We start from the raw sequence: 19,914 nt of genomic DNA on the forward strand, positions 1-19,914 counted from the left end.
AGACTCCCGAATCTCCCGCCCGGGCTCCCTTGGCGGAGCGCAAGTTGGGGCAGGGAGAGGGACGGGCCAGCGAGGAGGGGTGTCCCTCCTCGCTGGCCCGCCCCTCTCCATGCCCCGGCTCTGCAAGCCAGCCAGCGGCGGAGCTCGGCAAAGGGCAGGCCAGCAAGGAGGGGGTGGCACCCCACCTCGCTGGCCCGCCCCTTGCCTCCATGTCGAGCTCCGCCGCTGGAAAGGGGGGGCTATTTTCGGCGCTGCCGGGGCGGAGCCGCAGGGGCGGCCAGCGAGGGGGGTGACATCCCTCCTCGCTGGCCGCCCCTGCGGCTCTACCCCAGCAGTGCCGAAAATAGGCTAAAAAGATTTTTAAATTTTTTTTTAAAAAGAAAGTTTTAAAAAGCCCAGTGGGCGGGGCCGCCCCCGATGTGTCACCCCCAGCAGGGGCGCTGCCCGGGGGCCCCCCGCCCCCCTTGCTATGCCCCTGATCCTGGATACATATGCTATGTTATTGTTTTAGTTAAATAAATTCTTTAAATTGTTATTAAGAAAATGATTAGTAAAGTACAGCAGAAAAGTTAGAATCATAGAATCATAGAGCTGGAAGAGACCACAAGGGCCATCCAGTCCAACCCCCTGCCAAGCAGGAAACACCATCAAAGCATGCCTGACAGATGGCTGTCAAGCCTCTGCTCAAAGACCTCCAAAGAAGGAGACTCCACCACACTCCTTGGCAGCAAATTCCAAAGTTGTCCAAATATAAACAATAATTTCATAACTATCTGTCTATGTATTTCTAATAGTATAACCAAATCAGTAATTTTTGATATAACTGTAATAACTACTTTGAAAATTTATTATTCCAAATATGAAACCTTCATCTGGTTGTAAATATTAAGACTATACCAGCAAGAATGAGTTTGTTAAAAAAAAATGAAATCAAGTCTTACTGACTAGTTAAATCGTGATTTAAATCGATTTGCTTTAAATCAAATCCACCCTGACAGAAACCCATTCTGATGTATATAAATATTTATTGAATACGGCGCATTAGAAGAACTAAAGTAAATATACTATTTCTGAGGGCGAGATTTAAAACTTTCGCCTCACGTTTAGCCGGGGCGGGGCGGGGCGGGGCGGGGGTGGGATGCGGGATGCGGACTATTATCGGCCGCCTCGAGCGGAGGCGACTCGTCGTTGGGAGCGAAGCGGCAGCTTAGCCAAAAGGAACGGGAGGAGGCGCTAGGCAAAAAGCTCTCTCGTGGGCATGCGCACCTTGCTCCGAGGGGGGAGCGCGGGCGGAGGAGGCTCGAACCTGACACGCCCCCTCGCGCGCGCGCTCCCCTTTTCGGAAATATGAGATGAGACCCGGCCGGATTTGTTTTTCGTTCGGGTAAGGGGCGGTGTGCACCGCCCTCTGCCGCGCGCTGATAGGTTGGCGGCGTGGGCGGGCGGGGCTTGGCGTGGGCGGCGGTTGCGGGGAGCGTGGAGCGTGGAGAGCTCGGGCTGCCTCTGTGGTGGCTGAGGAGGAGGAGGAGGCGGCGGCTGCGGCGCGATGACGGCCGAACTGCAGCAGGCCCAGGAGGGGGGCGCGGCTGCCGTCGAGAGCCAAGGACGGGTGAGGGATTGGGGGCCTGTGGGGGGGGGGGTTCGTGAGAGAGAGTCCGAGTTGGGTCGCCTACCTTGGTCTACCACCCGCGACGTTATACTGGGGAGAGGGAAGAAACCCGCTCCTCCTTTCCTTTTCACTTCTCTGCCTTTTCTACCCCCCCCCAAAAAAAAACCCTACCCCGGGTCTCAGTCTGTATATAAGCAGATATAGCCGTTAATATTGGCAATATTCATTAGTATTGCGATTATTATTTATTGCTGTTATATTCATTGCTGGTAACCTATCTATATAACCTTTTCCTCTAAACACAAAAAAGTCTGCTGGTTCACTATTGCGTGTAAAAGTGTGCTTTGAGCGCCCTAAATAGAGTGCCCTAGATACTTGATGGATGAAGCTGTAAGTGGCAGAAGAAGAGGAGGGCCTTCATGGGTCTTTTTTCTTTGTGCGTCTTCTGTTTCCCTAAACGGAAAACTCTGAAAGTGGGGTCGTATCATTAGCGGGCAAACAAAGAGGAAGGAAGACATATCAGGTGCTGAGATGAGGTGGGTTTTTTGCCTCCCTTGCAGATACTTTTTTAAAGTAACAGCTCTTCTCCAGTGCTATTTTTCTAGAAAAAGAGATGCGGGAACTCACCCTTGTTCTCTTCTAATGGCAATGGCACCCACCTGAGAGGTGCTTGAACTGAGTTCTGGTGCTTTCCAGTGGGGAGGGGGAAAAGCCCTGCTCTTCTCTAAACTACTTAAAGTTTCTTAATACTTGCTTGCTGTTTTTTCTTTCACACCCCTCAGAGATGTATGTCTTCATGGAGTATCTGCTAGTTTTGTACACACTTTTCTTTTGCCAGCTGGGTTTTGCATTTCTCATGCACCTTTGACATTTATAGATGTGGACCTCCTCCTCCCTTGCTGCTCCTCAAAATCCCCTTTCAGCATTCCTGCATCACTGTGGGTAGGGGGATAATTAAAACTTATGGCTGCTTTAAATGGATTCTAGATGTGTGATTTTAAGGTGGTGTTCTTACATTGCTCTAAATCTCTCTAGGGACCTTGGGCCCAATGAAAGTAGTAAAGACTTTGCTTGTTTTTTATAGGAAATTTCAGCTGGGCAAGTGGCAAGCAGTAGACATGAGCTCGCTCTGATATGTAGGAATATTGCAGATCTGTTGATTCTGCCTTGTGGATTTCAGTGGCAAAAATTCAGCTAAGCAAGATCCACTTTGCACACTGAAATGTGCTTCTGCTAGTGATGCTGTTTGAAAAGGTAGCTGTGACTTTATCTGTACATAGGTAGCAAACCCTGTAGCTGGATTGCTGCTTGTGGTGGTGATGCCCAGGTAATACAACCATCCCTTAAATTTGTGGCGCATGTGACATTTTTTGCTCCTGTTAAGACTGCCTTTGTTTCATTTATGTCAAGATAAGATACACTTAGTGGGAAAAGTGGCTGCTAGGCTGCTAAGTGGGGCACCCCAATTGGACTATGGGGTCACCGGTCCTGAATGTGCTACAGTGGTTGGCAATGACCTACCAGGCCAAATTCAAAGTATTAGTCCTTGCCTATGAAGCCTATCCACCATGTCTGACCCTACAATTGGCAGGTGAGACCTTATTGGTGGTGTTGCCACTCAGGGCTGCCTGGTTGTTGACCTCTGACAGGGTCTTTTCAGTGTCAGTTCACCATTTTTGGAATGCCATCTCTAATGAGGCACTTCTCTATCTCTTATCATTGGCTTTCAGGATAAATTTTAAAACTTTCTTGTTTATTCGGGGATGAATATTTATTCAGATGACTGAAATACACTATTCTTGGCCATCCCAAGACCGTTGAAAGGAACTGTTTTTAGATTGCTTTTTAATGTTTTATAGTTGTGTCTGGTGTCCTGGGCTGCTTCAGGAGACGGGCATGATATAAATCAAATGAATAAAATAAATAGTTAGATAAAACATACAGGTGATGAGCAGGATTTGTTTTTGGCCTGGCAACCCATTTTGTGGTACCAAAGGAAGCTTGTGAATCTGATAACTATAAATATTTTTATTTATTTGAACTTAAGATGTTTCCTAGTCCCCTCAATGGATCTAAGTTTCCTTTAAGAAAGAAAGATAAATGTTACAGATTTTAAAAAGATTAATAAAGCTATATTTGGGTCTGGCCTTCACTCTTCTGAACAGAAGTACATAGTTTTCACTATTAGCTAAACAACTACCAATTATGTGGTTTGACCAACCAGTTGTAGGTCAACTTTGTCACTGAACTTAAAATAAAACTTACTAAACCTCTGGGTAATGAAATTCCTTTCACAGTTGCTTGTTACAGTGAATATTAACCATAGTCTAATACTAATTTTCATTATCTGTCATGATGATGTCAAATTATTTTCCCAGGAGCAGACAGCTTTTTGGCAGGCTTGTAGCATCTTCACAGAATGATGGTGTTCCCAGTATTACAAAAATGACTTGCTGTGTACTATTGGATGTTGACCAGTTGTGTGTGACGCTCAGTGAATGATATTCCTGTGATTAGTATTTTATAGAGCTAGATGCTTCTTTAGTGCTGATTTTAGTGTTCTATTCTGATATTTTTTAGAAATTGTATTGGTGGGGATTTCGGCCCTTAAGGCAGCCTATAAATATTTCAATTTGTTTTTAAAAAAGAAACCAGTTCCTGACAAATAATTTAACAGGGTGCCATAAGGACATAAACTGATCTAAATAGGTTGGAACTTGAATGATGTCTTTGCACCTGGAGTATTCCCTTTTGGGGGGAGAGGGGTTGCGTGAACATAATGAGAGTGGGATAATTATGTATAATGCAATGATTCCTAAACTGTATTTTATTTTCCTTCTGGGAGTCTGGATGCGAGATTCATAATTGCCCGTATCTGAGTAAGGGGGTTCTTACCAGTCAGTTTGTCTTTACCTGTTTTCCTTGCTGTTTAAAAATGTTGCTTGAATATCCACCCTTTCTGAATGCTAGCCAAACTTTTCTGAAAATCAGCTGTTTGGTCTCCGGTATTTGGGCCTAGCTTGGTTTGTTAATAGGTGAATTTGCATGCCTTTTTCATATTTTGATAAAAAGGACCAGATAACTTTTTAGGCCTTGGGAATTAATGAAACCTGATTTCTGACTCCCCCCCTTACCTGAATGGAAATTTATCAGCGTGAAATAGTATATTTGGGGTAAAATTTGGAGTAATTTGACCCTAGATGCTGCTATGCAACTATTCCTTAATCTGCTTGCCTACTTCATAGAATCTCTAGAGTGGAGAAAAGCTGTTGTTTGTTGTTGTTTAGTCGTGTCCGACTCTTTGTGACCCCATGGACCAGAGCACGCCAGGCACTCCTGTCTTCCACTGCCTCCCGCAGTTTGGTCAAACTCGCGTTAGTAGCTTCAAGAACACTGTCCAACCATCTTGTCCTCTGTCGTCCCCTTCTCCTTGTGCCCTCAATCTTTCCCAACATCAGGGTCTTTTCCAGGGAGTCTTGCTAACTCCACTAGTCAACTAGTTACACGGCAGTTTGGAGAGGGTCTAGCGTGCTGTATATCTTTGGCACCTTGTTGTAAATGAGAAATGACAAACCTAAATGGCATGTGCAGCCAGCTTAAAATAGCTCCTCATCAAACCCCTGCAAATTCCTGGACTGCTTACGTCTGATAGCATATGCTGCTGCTTTTTGGTAGAATAAATATGTAGACTGCTGGTCCCTCGCCCTGGTAAAGGGAGATTTGAACTGGTATTGCTTAGGCCTGGCTATAATTCATCCTTTAAAGGGCACATGCTCCTTTCTAATAAGGAGCTAGCTTATACTGAGGCATAACATGGAACATGTTGCATTTAAATGGATTGATGCCTACTGGTATTTGGAGAATATGTAAGCTTTTGAGTTGGACAGAATGCTTAATGGTATGTCTAGGTCAGGGGTGGCCAACTTCCAAGAGACTGTGATCTACTCACAGAGTTAAAAACTGGCAGTGATCTACCCGGTTCACGCCAAAGTTGTTGAGCTTTTTTTTAGGAAGGAAAGCCCTGTTTTGGGGGGTTCACGTAAAGGTTGTTGAGCTTCTTTAGGGAAGAGGAAAGTGACGCTGAGCTTTTTTTTAGGGAGGAAAGCCCTGTTTTTGGTGGTTCAGGTCATTTTAGGGGTGCAGGGCAAAGACATTGAGATATTTTTTAGGGAAGCCAAAGTTTTTTAGCTTCTTTGGGGGGAGCCACTGATCTACTGGTGATCTACCACAGACGTCCAGTGATCTACCGGTAGATCACGATCTACCTGTTGGACATGCCTGGTCTAGGTGATCAAATGTCTGCATCTAGAAAGGTCCAGAAAGGTACATTGACCTGTGGAGGTAACAATTGAACTTTCCTTTTTTGCGCTTCATGCACAGAGCCATTGGTCTGCCCTCCTTCCTTGTATGCAGAAGAAACAAACCACACTTTCTGGCTTAGCTGCATATCCAGCCTAGGGCTTGGTGTGTTTTTCTCAAACTGCAGTTGATAAGCCAAGATCAAACCCTGGCTACAGTTCATGGTTTAGGAGCAAAAAAAACTATGGTCACTGGTTTTGAATGTAAATCTTGAGCTAGGGATTGTAATTTTTTTCTTCACAGTGCAAGCTTAGACACATGCATGGTTACTGAATCATTAGCTCTAGCTCATGTGTGAACTGTGCTGATGTTTCAACTTTCCCCAGCCTGGTACCCACCCTCCAGATGTTGATAGACTCCAGCTTCCATCAGCCCAGCCTGTATGGCCATGGTGAAGGCTGATGGGAGCTGTAGTCCAGCAACATCCGGAGGGCACTGGATTGGATAAGGCTGGTCTACTACAATGTTGATATTGCCTCGCTGTAAGTATTCTATTGTTACTCCCTTATTGACATGTACTTTCTTTGTCCTGTGTGACTGTAGAATGGCAATGTGCTCATCAACCAGCTCAGAGAGATCACAGGCATTCAGGATCCTTTATTCCTCCACACAGCCCTGAAGGTAAGTATTCTTCTGCCATTTTGGTGGCACTGGTTGTTGCACTATGAATGTCAGACCTGCTCACCAAGCACCAAGCCAGTGTGGTGTAGTGGTTAAGAGTGGTAGACTCATAATCTGGGGAACCGGGTTCATGTCTCCACTCCTCCACCTGCAGCTGCTGGGTGACCTTGGGCTAGTCACACTTCTTTGAAGTCTCTCAGCCCCACTCACCTCACAGAGTGTTTGTTGTGGGGGAGGAAGGGAAAGGAGAATGTTAGCCGCTTTGAGACTCCTTCGGGTAGTGAAAAGTGGGATATCAAATCCAAACTCGTCTTCTTCTTTCCTCTGTCTCCTCCTTCACTATTGCATCCTAATCACCCTTCCCTTAATCTCTGCTGCCTGTGTTCTAGCTGTGCTCTTGGCACTCTTTGTGTTGACCCCCTAGAGCCAGCAGAGGCAGCTATGTTTCCCCAAAGGGATTGCTTCAAGCCAGGAAAAACAACAGTATAAAGACAGTTGTCCATGCTGCCACTCCTGACCTTAAAAAACACCACCTTAAACATGTTACATTTGCTTCAAGTTAGAATAAGAAAGATGTGCAGAGATACCTTTTTAGTGGGCATTATCTTGCACTTGTATTGCACTTCCAGAGAGGATCACCACCATTGCCGGAGCCTCTCCTAGCTCAGGATATAATAGGACCCTTTTAGGATCATGTACGAAAATGTGGTTCCTGTTTGAAATGCTCTTTTCATTTTCATTGCCCTTCTTTAAAGCTGCCCCCCCCCCCGCATCTCTTTGGAATAATGTATAGACAGGGCAGGATGGGAATTGTGCTGTACTTTAAATCTTAATTTTTCCAGAGAGTGTCCTGCATAAGCAATTGTTGACCTAAAATACTTCGTCCTGTACATATTTTCTTCCCATGTTGCACAAATGCTTTGTCCTTTGTCCTTAGGCTGCTGATGGAAACTTAATTCAAGCCGTTAGTTTCCTCACAGAACACCACGCTAAAGAGTCAGGGCAAGAAGTCGTTGCTGCAGAACCATCTGACTGTGAAGGAAGTGCAGTTGGCAAAAATCAGGCAACCAGTAGGTGACTTCTTGCCACCGGTGGATGCATTTTGGGGGGTGCTCTATATAGGTTGTGAAAACTTGAGCCATAGGCTCAGTCCTATTTATAAAGAGACTCTTTGCTGGGGCTAATCAAAGACAAGTATGGACCCATTAACAGTTGGATTAGATGAAGAGGCTTGATCATTCCATTTTCATTGTTATGATGATGGGGTGAAGGGAAACGGAAACATTGCGATGAGATAGCAATAGGAACAGTGTTTTTGTAATTATATGCTTACATGGATGAGAGCACATTAATTCTGTTAGATGGGAAATGATCTTACATGTGGCTGGCTGCAAGCCAGGCCCTCATCTAGAACTCCAGACACTTCAGTTGCACACAGTCCTTCAGTCAAAATATGGATTAAACTGCTTTAACCATCTGTGGGATGTGTGTCCTCGTCATTGGAGTAAGTTTGAAAACCATTGTGCTAGTGACTGTCGTAACATGACGGTCCAAGTTTAATTGTCCAGAGAAAGCCTCTGTGTTTGAGTGGTGTTTGGAGTTTGTCTTTGCCAGTGCTTTTGGAAAGCATCAGATGGGGAAGTTTGAAAATGCCTATGCAGTTTTTGCTTTTAATCTGTTGCCTCCCTGTTTGAAAACCAGTAAAATACTGTGTCACTCTACTTAAATAGTGATAGCCACTTTGGTTTCCAGGTGCAGTTGAAGCAACAGAAGATGATGAAGCTAATCTGCAGGAAGCTGTTTCTTCTGGAGCCCTTGATTTTCCAAGTGTTCAAGTTGTAGAGAAAGATCCAAATGCAACAGTGAATGTGTATGCTGTGCTCTGCCTTTTTCTTTTCTTTGTGGATGTTGTTATCAAATTCCTATCCTGCCCTTTTCTTCTAAGGATCCATGGGCAGCAAACAACCAAACAGTAAAACAATACACCTGTCAGCACAGAAAGGGCAGCAGATACCGGTGTCATTGCCATATCCACTCCCTAAGTATCTGTGAAGAGTCGTGGACTATATTTTATTCACACTAGAAGAATGGTCTTCATTGCCACTGTTTACCCAGGTTGTGTTCGGGTCCGCAAGATGTTCTCCTCTTGTACATCTCCCACATGATCTGGTCCTCCGCCTGGCACATTCCATTGTTATCCCAGATAATGTAATCTGATCCCTGCAGAATATGATCAAAAGTCAGCCTACAAAGGTGTGCCCTGCCATAACACATCTACAACTGACCACAACAACCTATGCTGTTAATTGGGGGTGGGTTAAATATAGCTACTCTTTAGTTTTGCAGTTTCCAATCAGAAACATGGGAAGTTTTGTGTGAACACAACCCTAATACAATGTAATTGTTGTCGCTGACTTGCTGATCTGTGTTCCCTGGCAGAGTTTATGAACCAAGTGTGGCTGAAAGCAACAATCGGTCCAAACGGAAACGGTGTGATGTCTGGGGAGAGACTGCTGCCCAGAGTGAGTGGAGGAGAGCAGGCGACTGGCCAGTAGGGATGAAAAACATTGGAAATACTTGCTGGTTCAGTGCGGTCATACAGGTAAGATGGCGCCTCTAGTTCTTGAGTGCCATCTGCCGGGGGGAAATGTCCATTACTTGGGCCATTGGGTACATTTCAAATTGTGATTGCCGTGGGCACTAGTCACAAACTGGCTGCCATGGGGGCATGGCATAACACAACTTGAGTACCCTAGGGGGGTATAATATAGCATAGCACACAATTAGAGTGAGTACAGTCATTATTGCTCCATTCCCCTGCCCCAAGACTACCTCATGTTTCCTATAGGGAGTCAGCTATTTCCTGCTGGTCAAATGGAGTTAAAGGCCCAAGAACCCTTGTACATTCTTTCCCTGATCCATAAAATTGGATGCTGCTTTTATGATGCTTTATATTATTTATACACTGCTTAGGGTTTTTTTTCCCCAAGTGACTTTGAAGTACTTTTAAATAAACCATCCTTGACCATTGGCCATGCTTGCTGGGGCTGATGGGAGTTCCATCCCTGTGCTAGGGCAGTGCTTCTAGGGTATCTGAAACTTTGTGTTAATTTAAGGTTGGTTGTCAAGCTTTCTCCAATGCCTATTTGCCACGGGGTCCAGTAATAATAATAATATTTTATTTATTATTTATACCCCACCCACGTGGCTGGGTTTCCTCAGCCACTCTGGGCGGATCCGAACAGAATTAAAAGCACAATAAAACATCAAACATTAAAAACCTCCCTAAAGAGGGCTGCCTTCAGATGTCTTCTAAAAGTCGGTAGGACTGGGAGTGCTTGGTATGTTTCACTGGCTTTAGTGGGAGAGCTGAGCACATGCCGACATCTTTCTGTTACCATGATTAAGGTCCACTTCAGAGCAGCAGTTCGTCTCTACACAGTGTACATGCTTCTGTGACATCAAAAAAATGTGTAGGAAACACATAGCCTTCGAACTTATCATGAATGCTGGCCTACAAAGAGTGTTGTGTTCTGAACTGAGATCCAATTACAGTCTTGCTTTGATCAGATGAGACAGTGGTTTAATTTAAGGGTATTTGTCAGTCTCTCTTCCAGCTGCCAGAATTCCGCCGGTTGGTTCTTAGCTACTCTCTTCCAGAGAGCGTACTGGAAAATTGTCAAAGCCAAAGCGTAAGTGCTGTCTGAACAAGGGCTGGTTGCTCATTTCTTGTAGTTGTGTTGTCTAAAATTAGAATGAACCTGGCTAGATTTTGATAAGCTTATGACTCTAAAACGTGTACTAGGTTTGAAACTGGCTTCAGACTTCTTCAGAGTTTGAGGCTGGTTTGTTTTGCCACAGCTGGTATCATGTTTTCTTCAATATCTAGTTTATTACTTCAGGCAGAGTAAGGGACCATGTATGAATAATCTTAAACATTTTTGCATTGTAATACATTAGACGTTCTCTAACTGCTTACTTTCAATGTTTCCAAACTTCTCAGCCTCCTTGAATATTGCCTTGAGTACTAAATGGGCAGCTTCCCAGTACTTGTCCCTTTCTTTGTTTATACCTTGCCTTTGCCATCAGCAATCTTGACCTCTGTGCTATTTCTCTTGGTAAAATGCTAGCTCCTGTTACAATGGGTTGCTCAGGTTGTCATTTCTGCAATTCATTGTGTTTTTTCATTCAGAAAAAGAGGAACATCGCGTTCATGCAGGAACTTCAGTATCTCTTTGCTTTAATGCTGGGAACACCCTGTAAATTTGTAGACCCTTCTGCAGCCCTGGACCGTCTCAGATCTGCGTTCAGTTCACCTGAGGAGCAGCAGGTAATTAGGATGGTTGTGCCACCAGCCTTGATTGTGATCTATAACGTGGGTGTGTGACTTTAAAACATAGCAGGGGCATCTCAACCGTCTCTCTCCCTACATCTTAGACGGGATGTTTTCTAGTCTCTGGACCCCACCATGAAGACATGCTTAAAGTGGTTTGGGGCAGGAGGCTTCCCTTTGTCTTCCCCCTTTCCCAGCTATTATCTTATGAGGATTCTGGGAATCATCCCGGACCTATTTGCTTGTACTTGAAGAGAACCTTGTCAAAATTTTGTTGGCCTCTGCTAAAAGATCAGAGTGGTTTGTGTGTAGCTAACTAGTGTGATGGTGATGATGATAACAATTTTATTATTTATAACCCACCCATCTCTCTGGGTTTCCCAGCCACTCTGGGTGGCTCCCAACAGAAAATTAAAAACACGATAAAACATCAAACATTAAAAACTTCCCTAAACAGGGCTGCCTTCAGCTGCCTTCTAAAAGTCAGGTAGTGGTTTATTTCCTTCACATCAGATGGGAGGGCGTTCCACAGGGCGGGCACCACCACCAAGAAGGCCCTCTGCCTGGTTCCCTGTAACCTCACTTCTTGCAGGAAGGCAACTGCCGGAAGGCCCTCAGAGATGGACCTCAGTGTCCACTCCAGGCTGAACGATGGGGGTGGAGACGCTCCTTCAGGTATACTGGACCGAGGCTGTTTAGGGCTTTAAAGGTCAGCGCCAACACTTTGAATTGTGCTCGGAAACCTACTGGGAGCCAATGTAGGTCTTTCAGGACCAGTGTTATATGGTCTCGGTGGCCACTCCCATTCACCAGTCTAGCTGCTGCATTCTGGAATAGTCTGATGGCTCTTCCTGTGCATACATACCTTGAAATGCCTCTCTTTATTTATGGATATATTCAGTCAGTCTCTGTGTTACATTTCAACATGAATATTCTCAGCACAGCTCACAAGAACAGGTACAGTGGGTTCTGTTGCAAACACAACGCAAAAACAGTTGTTGCTAAAAACAGCAGACTAAACTGGCTGGTAATTGGCATGTTTGGCATTAAGTGTCTTGTCTTTTTTCTAGCAAGATGTGAGCGAGTTCACCCACAAACTTCTGGATTGGTTGGAGGATGCTTTTCAGTTGGCTGTGAATGTTAAGTGAGTCTGGAAAAACTTTAGTTTAACAATAAGTTTGGTATATGACACGTCATTGAATACCCTTTCCTTCTTTCCGTTGAGAATAGGGTAGCATTTAACATTGTGAGATTATAGCAATCTTTCCTACCATGTGCTGCAGCTTGTTTAGGTGGTGGGGAAGAGATCTTTAATTAAGCCAGAAGCTCTAGTTCATATTTCAATACATGATAAACTTTCTAACTAAATCATGTAAGTTGCCCATGTTAATAGCTCCCTGTTCAACTACCTATGACTCCAGGAGCTTCACATAGTTGGCTTTTGTAGCTAAACTGTCTGTTAAAACTTGGGAAGCATCATTTTCATAATAGCTAGAATCAGTATGGCAGAATATGAGTATCTGAAACAGTGTTTGAGGCTCTGAATATTCTGGGCTATGTCACTTTAGACTACAGGAGAAAGCTCACAGGATGAAATGCTTTCTCATGGAGGAGGGGGATGAATTCCCTACCTGTAGAAGACTAGTTCTTTTGGGGAGAACAGTTCTAGCCTGCTCGCCTTGGTAACATGCTAGTTTTGGGTGGAGCATGAAATCTGTTATATAGAGGAACATTCCATCACATGATTCCCTCATCTGCAGCCCTGGCAAAGGTTTCCTGTCTGAGTGGGACCTAGGCCTAAACCATAGTGTTCTAACAAACTGATAACTGCATATTTCAAGTTCATATCCCCTGTCCTTTTACACAGGCCATCTGTCATTTTATTCCATTTTCAGGCACCTAAGGATTGTTGATAAAGCCTTGGTCTTAGTTTGTATTTTTTTAAAAGCACTTTGTATCCCTGAGTCCAATGAATTTGTCATGTCTTTATTTGATTGATTGATTGATTGATTGATTGATTTCTGCAGTGGTAACTCACAGGACAAATCTGAGAACCCAATGGTTCAGCTTTTTTATGGGACTTTCCTTACTGAAGGTATTCATGAAGGTAAGGTAGAAGGGTGTTAATTTAATCCTCTTTACATTGATTTGTGTCCTTAGCTGGACTTTGTATCTGGGCACTGTTGCAGATAAGTCTGTTTTGTCCCCAGTCCAAGCAAAATTAAGCATTTGCAGCTCCCTCTTATGTCAGTAGTGGGACATTTCAATATCCACATTAGCTTACTATTGAAATTAATGAAAGTGCTCAATTACCATTGTTATGAAGATCCTTTCCAAGGGCTAGAGCCTTGAGCAGGAGCACTTCACGGAATTGATGGTGGGTTCATGGCAATATTTTGTTCTTGTGGATTTCCACATCTTAAATTCTGAAGCAAGCAGTCGTGCATGCTGTTTGCTCATATGCAGAAATGTTACAGGTGGGTAGCCGTGTTGGTCTGCCATAGTCGAAATAAAATAAAAAAATTCCTTCCAGTTGCACCTTAGAGACCAACTAAGTTTGTTATTGGTATGAGCTTTCATACCAATAACAAACTTAGTTGGTCTCTAAGGTGCTACTGGAAGGATTTTTTTTATTTTGTTATGCAGAAATGTGTGAGTCTCCCTGCCTTGGAAGGTTTGGTGAACTGAATCAAAACTAATATCCTCATATGTTATCCACATGTGATGAGAATGTAATGAATACTTGCAATATTCCCTATTTGTTATTAATCTTGGCCCTAAATCAGGAAAAACTAGGGAAGAATAATTATTATTTTATTATTTATATGCCACTCATCTTGCTGGGTTGCCCCAGCCACTCTGGGCAGCTCCCAACAAAATCTATAGAGCTATTGCAATGTGCTGAAGGCTTATTAAAAACTGCAATATGTTTATTTTGACCAGTCAGTTGGGAAAAACAAAACCCTTGTTTGGCTTAGCTTTAACAAAAACCTCTTTGCAATATCTAGATATATCTGTAAAGGGATATTCTTGTGTGTGCTTGGTTTTATGAAAAGCTGGCTTTTGACTTTGCTCCTTTCATGTTCAGGCAAGACCTTTTCCAAAATAGAGACATTTGGCCAGTACCCGCTGCAGGTAAATGGTTATAAGAACTTGCATGGATGTTTGGAAGGCGCCATGGTAGAGGGGGAGACTGAACCGTCGTCATCTAATCAATCAGTGAAGTATGGGCAAGAGGTTAGTTCTACACGATTCATCAATTTTACTTACAACAGAGCAAAGACAAACATGATTCCAAATGAGAAATTGTAAAAAGTATTGTGAAGCTCACATTTTACGTGGGAATAGTTAAGTGTACAGTATTTCGTGGCTAACATGTTCATCAAAGCTAGCATGCCTGGGTTGTATAATTGCTGACTTCCCACATAACCTGTCCAGCATTTACCTTGCAGTAAAAGGGTCTGCTTATTATGTGTAAGTGTGATAAAGTGTTTCTCTTTCTATTGAAGCCTACCCGTACCCGAGTAGGGAGGAACCACTGCCTCCATATTTTCGGAGGGTAAAAGTACAGTTCTTAACTTTATGGTATGCTTTTTTGTAATTCATCTTTTCCCTCTTCATGTACACTACGCTTTTCATTTCCATCCTAAAAAAAATAAAAAATCTTCTGCCTCCACCTATCTTGCTCTTTCTGCTTTTTGATTTAAATCATGACCCAATCATATGCTGCTTAGACATATTTGAAAGCTATTTAGAACTACTTTAAACTACCTAAAGCATATCTCTTTATAAGAATTGTTTATAAACACATGGCAAAGAATGAAAAATAAAGTTTTGCATTCTGGCAGGCAGCTTGAAAGAGAGGAGACTCTGCTGCTGTTTAAGGCCCATCTGTGCAATATTGGTACTTTCTTCTGCATCATGTGATGTTCCTTGATAGAGCTGATTGGCTCTATGTCGAAAATAATGTCAGATTTTTTAAATTACCCACCTAATCTCCCAGGGCTTCATTGTAAGGCAAATCATCTTGAGTGATTTAAGCTCCATAGTTTAGGATCCCAGGAAGCTTAAAAGCAAAAATCATAGCCAGAGGCAATTTTTTACTTAACCCTTTAAATTGCATCTTAAATCAGTGCCTTTCTGTTTGCATATGCAAAGAAGGCTTTAGGAGGCTGATGTGTTGCGAATAGTCAGGAATGTTCTCATTCTGTTCAGTTAATAGGAGTTCTTCTGCTTTCTCTTCTATAGTTAAATTATCAGCTTTTGTAGGACAAAGAATAAGGATTGCTTTTTAAGAAACCTGTGGATTTTTTTTAAAAATAGTCCCTATGTTACATTCAACTGCTAAGGTAAAAGTTGTGACAACTAGGATAACTTTTAAAAAAGTGCATCAGGCCAACTAATTACAAAACAGAGGGTGTGATATTATTTTTTTCTCGTGCAAGCTTTGTCTAGCTCTAGATGCCAAAAGTCTCTTAAAAGCTTAGAAGGTGGAACCATTGGCAGGATATTCCCACCATGGATTTTAATATCTGCAGTTGGAAAACTCTTCTGCTCAGTGTCAATTTGAAACAGTTTCTGACTTGGCAGTTTTTAGTTGTGGTTGTAAGGCTTGTTTGTGTTGCTCTGTAACCTTAAGCCTTTGTACACACCCAGCGATTTAAGGTGGGCTCAGCTTGACTTTAAAATCAGTATTCAGAAATAGCCTATAACTAAATGTACAAAATAATATACATTTATCGCCCCTCCCCGCTGGGTATGGCATGTGACTTCCTGTGGTGGATAGATAGGGTGAGATCTCTGGTATCTTACATATTTTCTATAATTAAGTCCTGCTTGAAGCTGCTTGAAAATTACATGAAGAAGGTCTAGCATCCTCCTCCTGTCTTAAAACCTTTTTTTTTGTGTTCCAGCGCTGGTTTACAAAACTGCCTCCTGTGTTGACTTTTGAACTTTCCCGTTTTGAGTTCAATCAGTCGCTTGGGCAGCCAGAGAAGATACACAACAAGCTAGAATTTCCACAGATAATTTATATGGACAGGTGAGATGTTAACTGGTAGTATCATATGCAAAAGCTCAGAGCATCAGACTTTACCCTCAAGGCCTGCTAGGAGTAATATTGGCATGACTGCATCAGTCTTCGTAATGGGAGGATTGATGCTACAAAAAGAGACCACACAAAGACGTGTTTGTCCTTTAGGTTCCTGTATGGTAACAAAAAGCTTGTTCAAGCCAAAAGAGAAGGGATCAAGAAACTGAAGGATCAGATAACGGTTCTACAACAGAAATTGGAAAGGTAGGTGGTCAGTTTTTCAAACTACAAAACTTCATGTTTCCATATTCAGACTGTTATGTATCGTGGTCAGTCCATGATTAGAGCAGCAGTGTCAATATCACCTTTCCCCACATGGAATTAATATGAACCCATTGGACTGGTGTGTTTTTCACTCAGTTTGGGATCTGTGAGTGCAGTCTTGGCAGGAGCCTCCACATCTCTCCAGTCATTTCAATGACCTCAGAGTGGCAAGGAAAAGCTTTCTCTCTATGATTTCTCCCTATTCTCCAGCCTGCAAAGGGTCACATAGCTATATCCTGCTTCTGTCTAGCCACATTTATTGTAGCTGCTGGATGAGTCCAAAGCAAATTTCCTGAGGGGGGACAAGCTTTTATCCAGCATTGCATACACACACAAGGACATGGATTGAATGCTTGGCTATTAAGGTTCTCATGGCTGAGTAACAGTGGCTTGTAGTTAAGACAGAATAAGTTCCTTAACTGGTCCTTGGCATTCCACCATGAACAATAACCTTTACTTTATATCACTGTTGTGTAATATAGGCAAATAGCGCACTAACTAACACTACTTGTTTTGGGGCCCATCTTATGTTTAAGGTCAGAATAGCACGGGGTCTCCATATGTGTTGACTGACTTTTAGAAAGCCCTACAAACGGGTGCCTCTTCCTTCTTGGGTTATTATGCCTGACGTTATAGAATCCAACTGTGAGTGATAGTTTGTCATGCAGTTTTCTTGGTAGTTAAAATTTAAATTAGATTTACAGTAGTCCTTGAAATGGGCATGTGATTAACACTTGGGCATATGCCAGATATTTAAAGGGAAAGCACAATTGGTCGCTAATGCTTGCTTAAATAAATATTGTAGCTTTGATCCCGTTAGAATAATTTAAAGTATACAGGGATTCAATAAACTTAATTGGTGTTTTTATAAAGTAGGATATGAATAACATGTCATAATTCTCTTTGATTTACTCTCTTTAGGTACACAAGATACGGCTCTGGTGCCAGCCGCTTCCCTTTACCAGACATGCTGCAGTATGTTCTTGAATTTGCAGGTACTAGGCTGCCCAGGGCTGCCCCCTGCACTCAAGACTTGACACCAGTAGCTGAATGCCAAACTTCAGAGACTCCTCCAACGCAAAGCAGGTAAATAAATGATTTTCCTAAGATATCATTTGCAGCCTCACCTTGACTCCAGAAATTTTGGGATCCATTTATATATTTTTTTCCGTTTCCTTGCTTTCCATCTTTCCAGTGAAGGACTTGGTTGAAAGCTGAGTGATGCCATTCTGACAGAGGTTGGCTTTCCATCGGGGTTGATTTAAAATGTGAAAAATAAGATGTCAGCAATTCAAATTATTGTAACTTTTGTGTATGCTGTTTTGGGGGGTCTCTGGCCAAAAAAGCGTCATACTATAGCTCATTAGGTGGCTGCTGAGTACACTTCAGAGAAGTGTTGGTTTCCATTTGCTGGGAACTGGAGCATCGATTATCTGTCTATCCTTATCTTAATAGGGTGACAGTAACACAAGCTGAAAGTGCCAAGGACGTAGCCTCTGCCCTAGCCACATCTCGCCAGGAGCCAGCCAACGAACCCCTCCAGTTTCCCAGACTTCCTGTGAAGGTACCAGAAGGTCACATCCCTCATGAGATCACAGAGGATGAAATAAGCCTTGTTGTGGCCTGCCTGCAACGATGGAGAGAAGAGGTTGAGCAGGACATAAAAGGTCTGTGCCCAGATAGTGCCCACCCTATTACAGTGGTATCTTGGTTCCCAAACGGCTTAGTTGACAAACAAATTGGTTCCCGAACGCTGCAAACCTGGAAGTGTTCCAGTTTGTGAACACTTTTCGGAAGCCGGACGCCTGTTTTGGCTGTCGGCATTGTTTCCGGGGCTAATCAGCCAATCAGAAGCCATGCTTTGGTTTTCGAACGTTTTGGAAGTCAAATGGACTTCCAGAACGGATTGAGTTCAAGAACCAAGGTACCGCTGTATTGCGTTTGTTTTTTGTTTTGTTTTTAAATTGTAAGCTTTTAAACTGTATTTTAAATGGTCTGGGGAGCTTATGGTGAAAGGTGGACAGAAATTATTATTAATAATAATAATATAACAACAACAACCACCACCACCAAACGGAGCTAGAGTCACTGACTTTCATTAGGTATGTTCAGGGCTGTTCATTCTCTGCCCCATACCAATGCAAAATAAACAGTATCAAATTTGATGGAAACGTGCTTATCCTAAATTCAGTTATTTAGCCTGCTTGCTTCATTTGAAGTTGGAAAGATTAGTAAGTGTTGGCATATTGTAGGATGCAGACTCTGAGCTAGAGGAGCCTATATCCTATTATATGTGATGCATTTTTCACTTGATTTCATCAGCTGCTTTAGAGACCTGCTGAAAGGCAAGAAATAAATACTTTAAATGCAGCCTGCTCTTAATCTGCCTGCACACTTTTGTCTATTATACCTCCACAGCAATTGAGACTTCTGCAGGTAACCGTTTTCTTCACAAAACATCAATAGCCTTGGCAATTTTCACGATTACTTTCTTTATAAATTGAAGTAATTTCTAACCCATTCTTCATTGTTCACCCAACCCCAGAGTGGGATATGACATTGAAATACAGTAAAGGTGAAAATGGACAATATGCTAAAAAAGCTACAGCAGCCAAACCAAGGGCACTCCTTTAGTCAAATGCTTGGGCGAAATCATCACCCGGTACCTTTCTCTGAATAGAGTTTTGGAGATAGGAGCTGAACTACTGTAAATCAATGCTTCCAACTTCATTCTCTGAAGCTGCTCTGGAAGAATGGTGTGGTTAGTAGTATCAAAAGCCACTGAGACATTGAGACGAAAATCAACAGAGTTCCACTTCTCCATCTTTCTTCTGATAAAGGCCTAAATTCAGGCTGAAATGGGTCTTCTAGATAATCAGTTTCTTCCAAGAATGTCTGGAGTTGAGAGGCCCCTCCCTGTTAATCACTTCCCTAAGGAACGAGGCATGTGGGCTTAGAGTTATTAAGATCATCCAGGTCCAGGGAGAACTTTCAAAGAACGGGTGCACCGGTGCCTCCTTCAAGGCGGCAAGAAACTGCCTGTCATGCAGCAGTGCATGGATTTGAATGTGTGTTGTTGCGGATACGGGTAGATATTTGTGTTGTCTGTGTGCTAGAAATGCTTAACAGTTAGCACAAGATCAAACATAAGTATTGAATTGTTTTGATTAACAGACCTGAATGCTTCTATTGCACTGCTTTCCCAATCTATTGACCAGATGTACTCAGATCCTTTGCTTCATCAGGTAGGATATTTTGACTTTTCGTTGAGATTATGTTTTTCTGTTCTTGTGCTAGCACTGGTACATGCAAGCAGCGCATGCTGTTAATTGAGTTCATTTACAATTTTCTTGAAAGCAATATCATCATATTGGGAGGGGGGCATAACTGCTGTTGTTGAACCTAAAGTAATTCTCTGATCTGTCCACATAAAACTAGTTTACTAAAGCCCAGCCTTTTCAAGCAGGCATTTGGATTCTATATGATATCCTGCAAATAATGAAATTACCTTGCTGTGGAATGGGATTCATTAAAACTTGTTATCAGACACAGGCACTTTCCATTTTTCTACCTTACACTATTTCCTGTACTTGTTTTAGTGAGCTGCAGATGCTGTTGTAAATATTAATAATTGGT

General features: G+C 42.8%; 1 protein-coding gene across 5 annotated transcripts in view; it reads left to right on the forward strand.

Annotated features, from left to right (window-relative positions):
* Window positions 1-1,491: 1,491 nt before the first annotated feature.
* The window catches only part of USP28 (ubiquitin specific peptidase 28), a 32,405-nt gene continuing 13,982 nt past the window's right edge, over window positions 1,492-19,914 (forward strand). For 4 of the 5 annotated variants that reach the window (XM_033172648.1, XM_033172649.1, XM_033172650.1 and 1 more), the window contains exons 1-15: window positions 1,492-1,609; window positions 6,512-6,589; window positions 7,527-7,659; window positions 8,342-8,459; window positions 9,029-9,191; window positions 10,195-10,281; window positions 10,782-10,919; window positions 11,993-12,066; window positions 12,950-13,029; window positions 14,011-14,159; window positions 15,836-15,963; window positions 16,123-16,218; window positions 17,200-17,364; window positions 17,734-17,945; window positions 19,453-19,523. In XM_033172648.1, coding sequence (XP_033028539.1) covers window positions 1,547-1,609; window positions 6,512-6,589; window positions 7,527-7,659; window positions 8,342-8,459; window positions 9,029-9,191; window positions 10,195-10,281; window positions 10,782-10,919; window positions 11,993-12,066; window positions 12,950-13,029; window positions 14,011-14,159; window positions 15,836-15,963; window positions 16,123-16,218; window positions 17,200-17,364; window positions 17,734-17,945; window positions 19,453-19,523 — 1,755 coding nt within the window. In that variant the 5' untranslated portion in view covers window positions 1,492-1,546. Of the gene's footprint in view, window positions 1,610-6,511; window positions 6,590-7,526; window positions 7,660-8,341; window positions 8,460-9,028; window positions 9,192-10,194; window positions 10,282-10,781; window positions 10,920-11,992; window positions 12,067-12,949; window positions 13,030-14,010; window positions 14,160-14,425; window positions 14,508-15,835; window positions 15,964-16,122; window positions 16,219-17,199; window positions 17,365-17,733; window positions 17,946-19,452; window positions 19,524-19,914 lie in introns of those variants that run through there. The other variant, XM_033172652.1, reaches the window with a different exon arrangement.

This window comes from Lacerta agilis, chromosome 15 (assembly GCF_009819535.1).
Source record: "Lacerta agilis isolate rLacAgi1 chromosome 15, rLacAgi1.pri, whole genome shotgun sequence".
Classification (NCBI taxonomy): Eukaryota; Metazoa; Chordata; class Lepidosauria; order Squamata; family Lacertidae; genus Lacerta; species Lacerta agilis.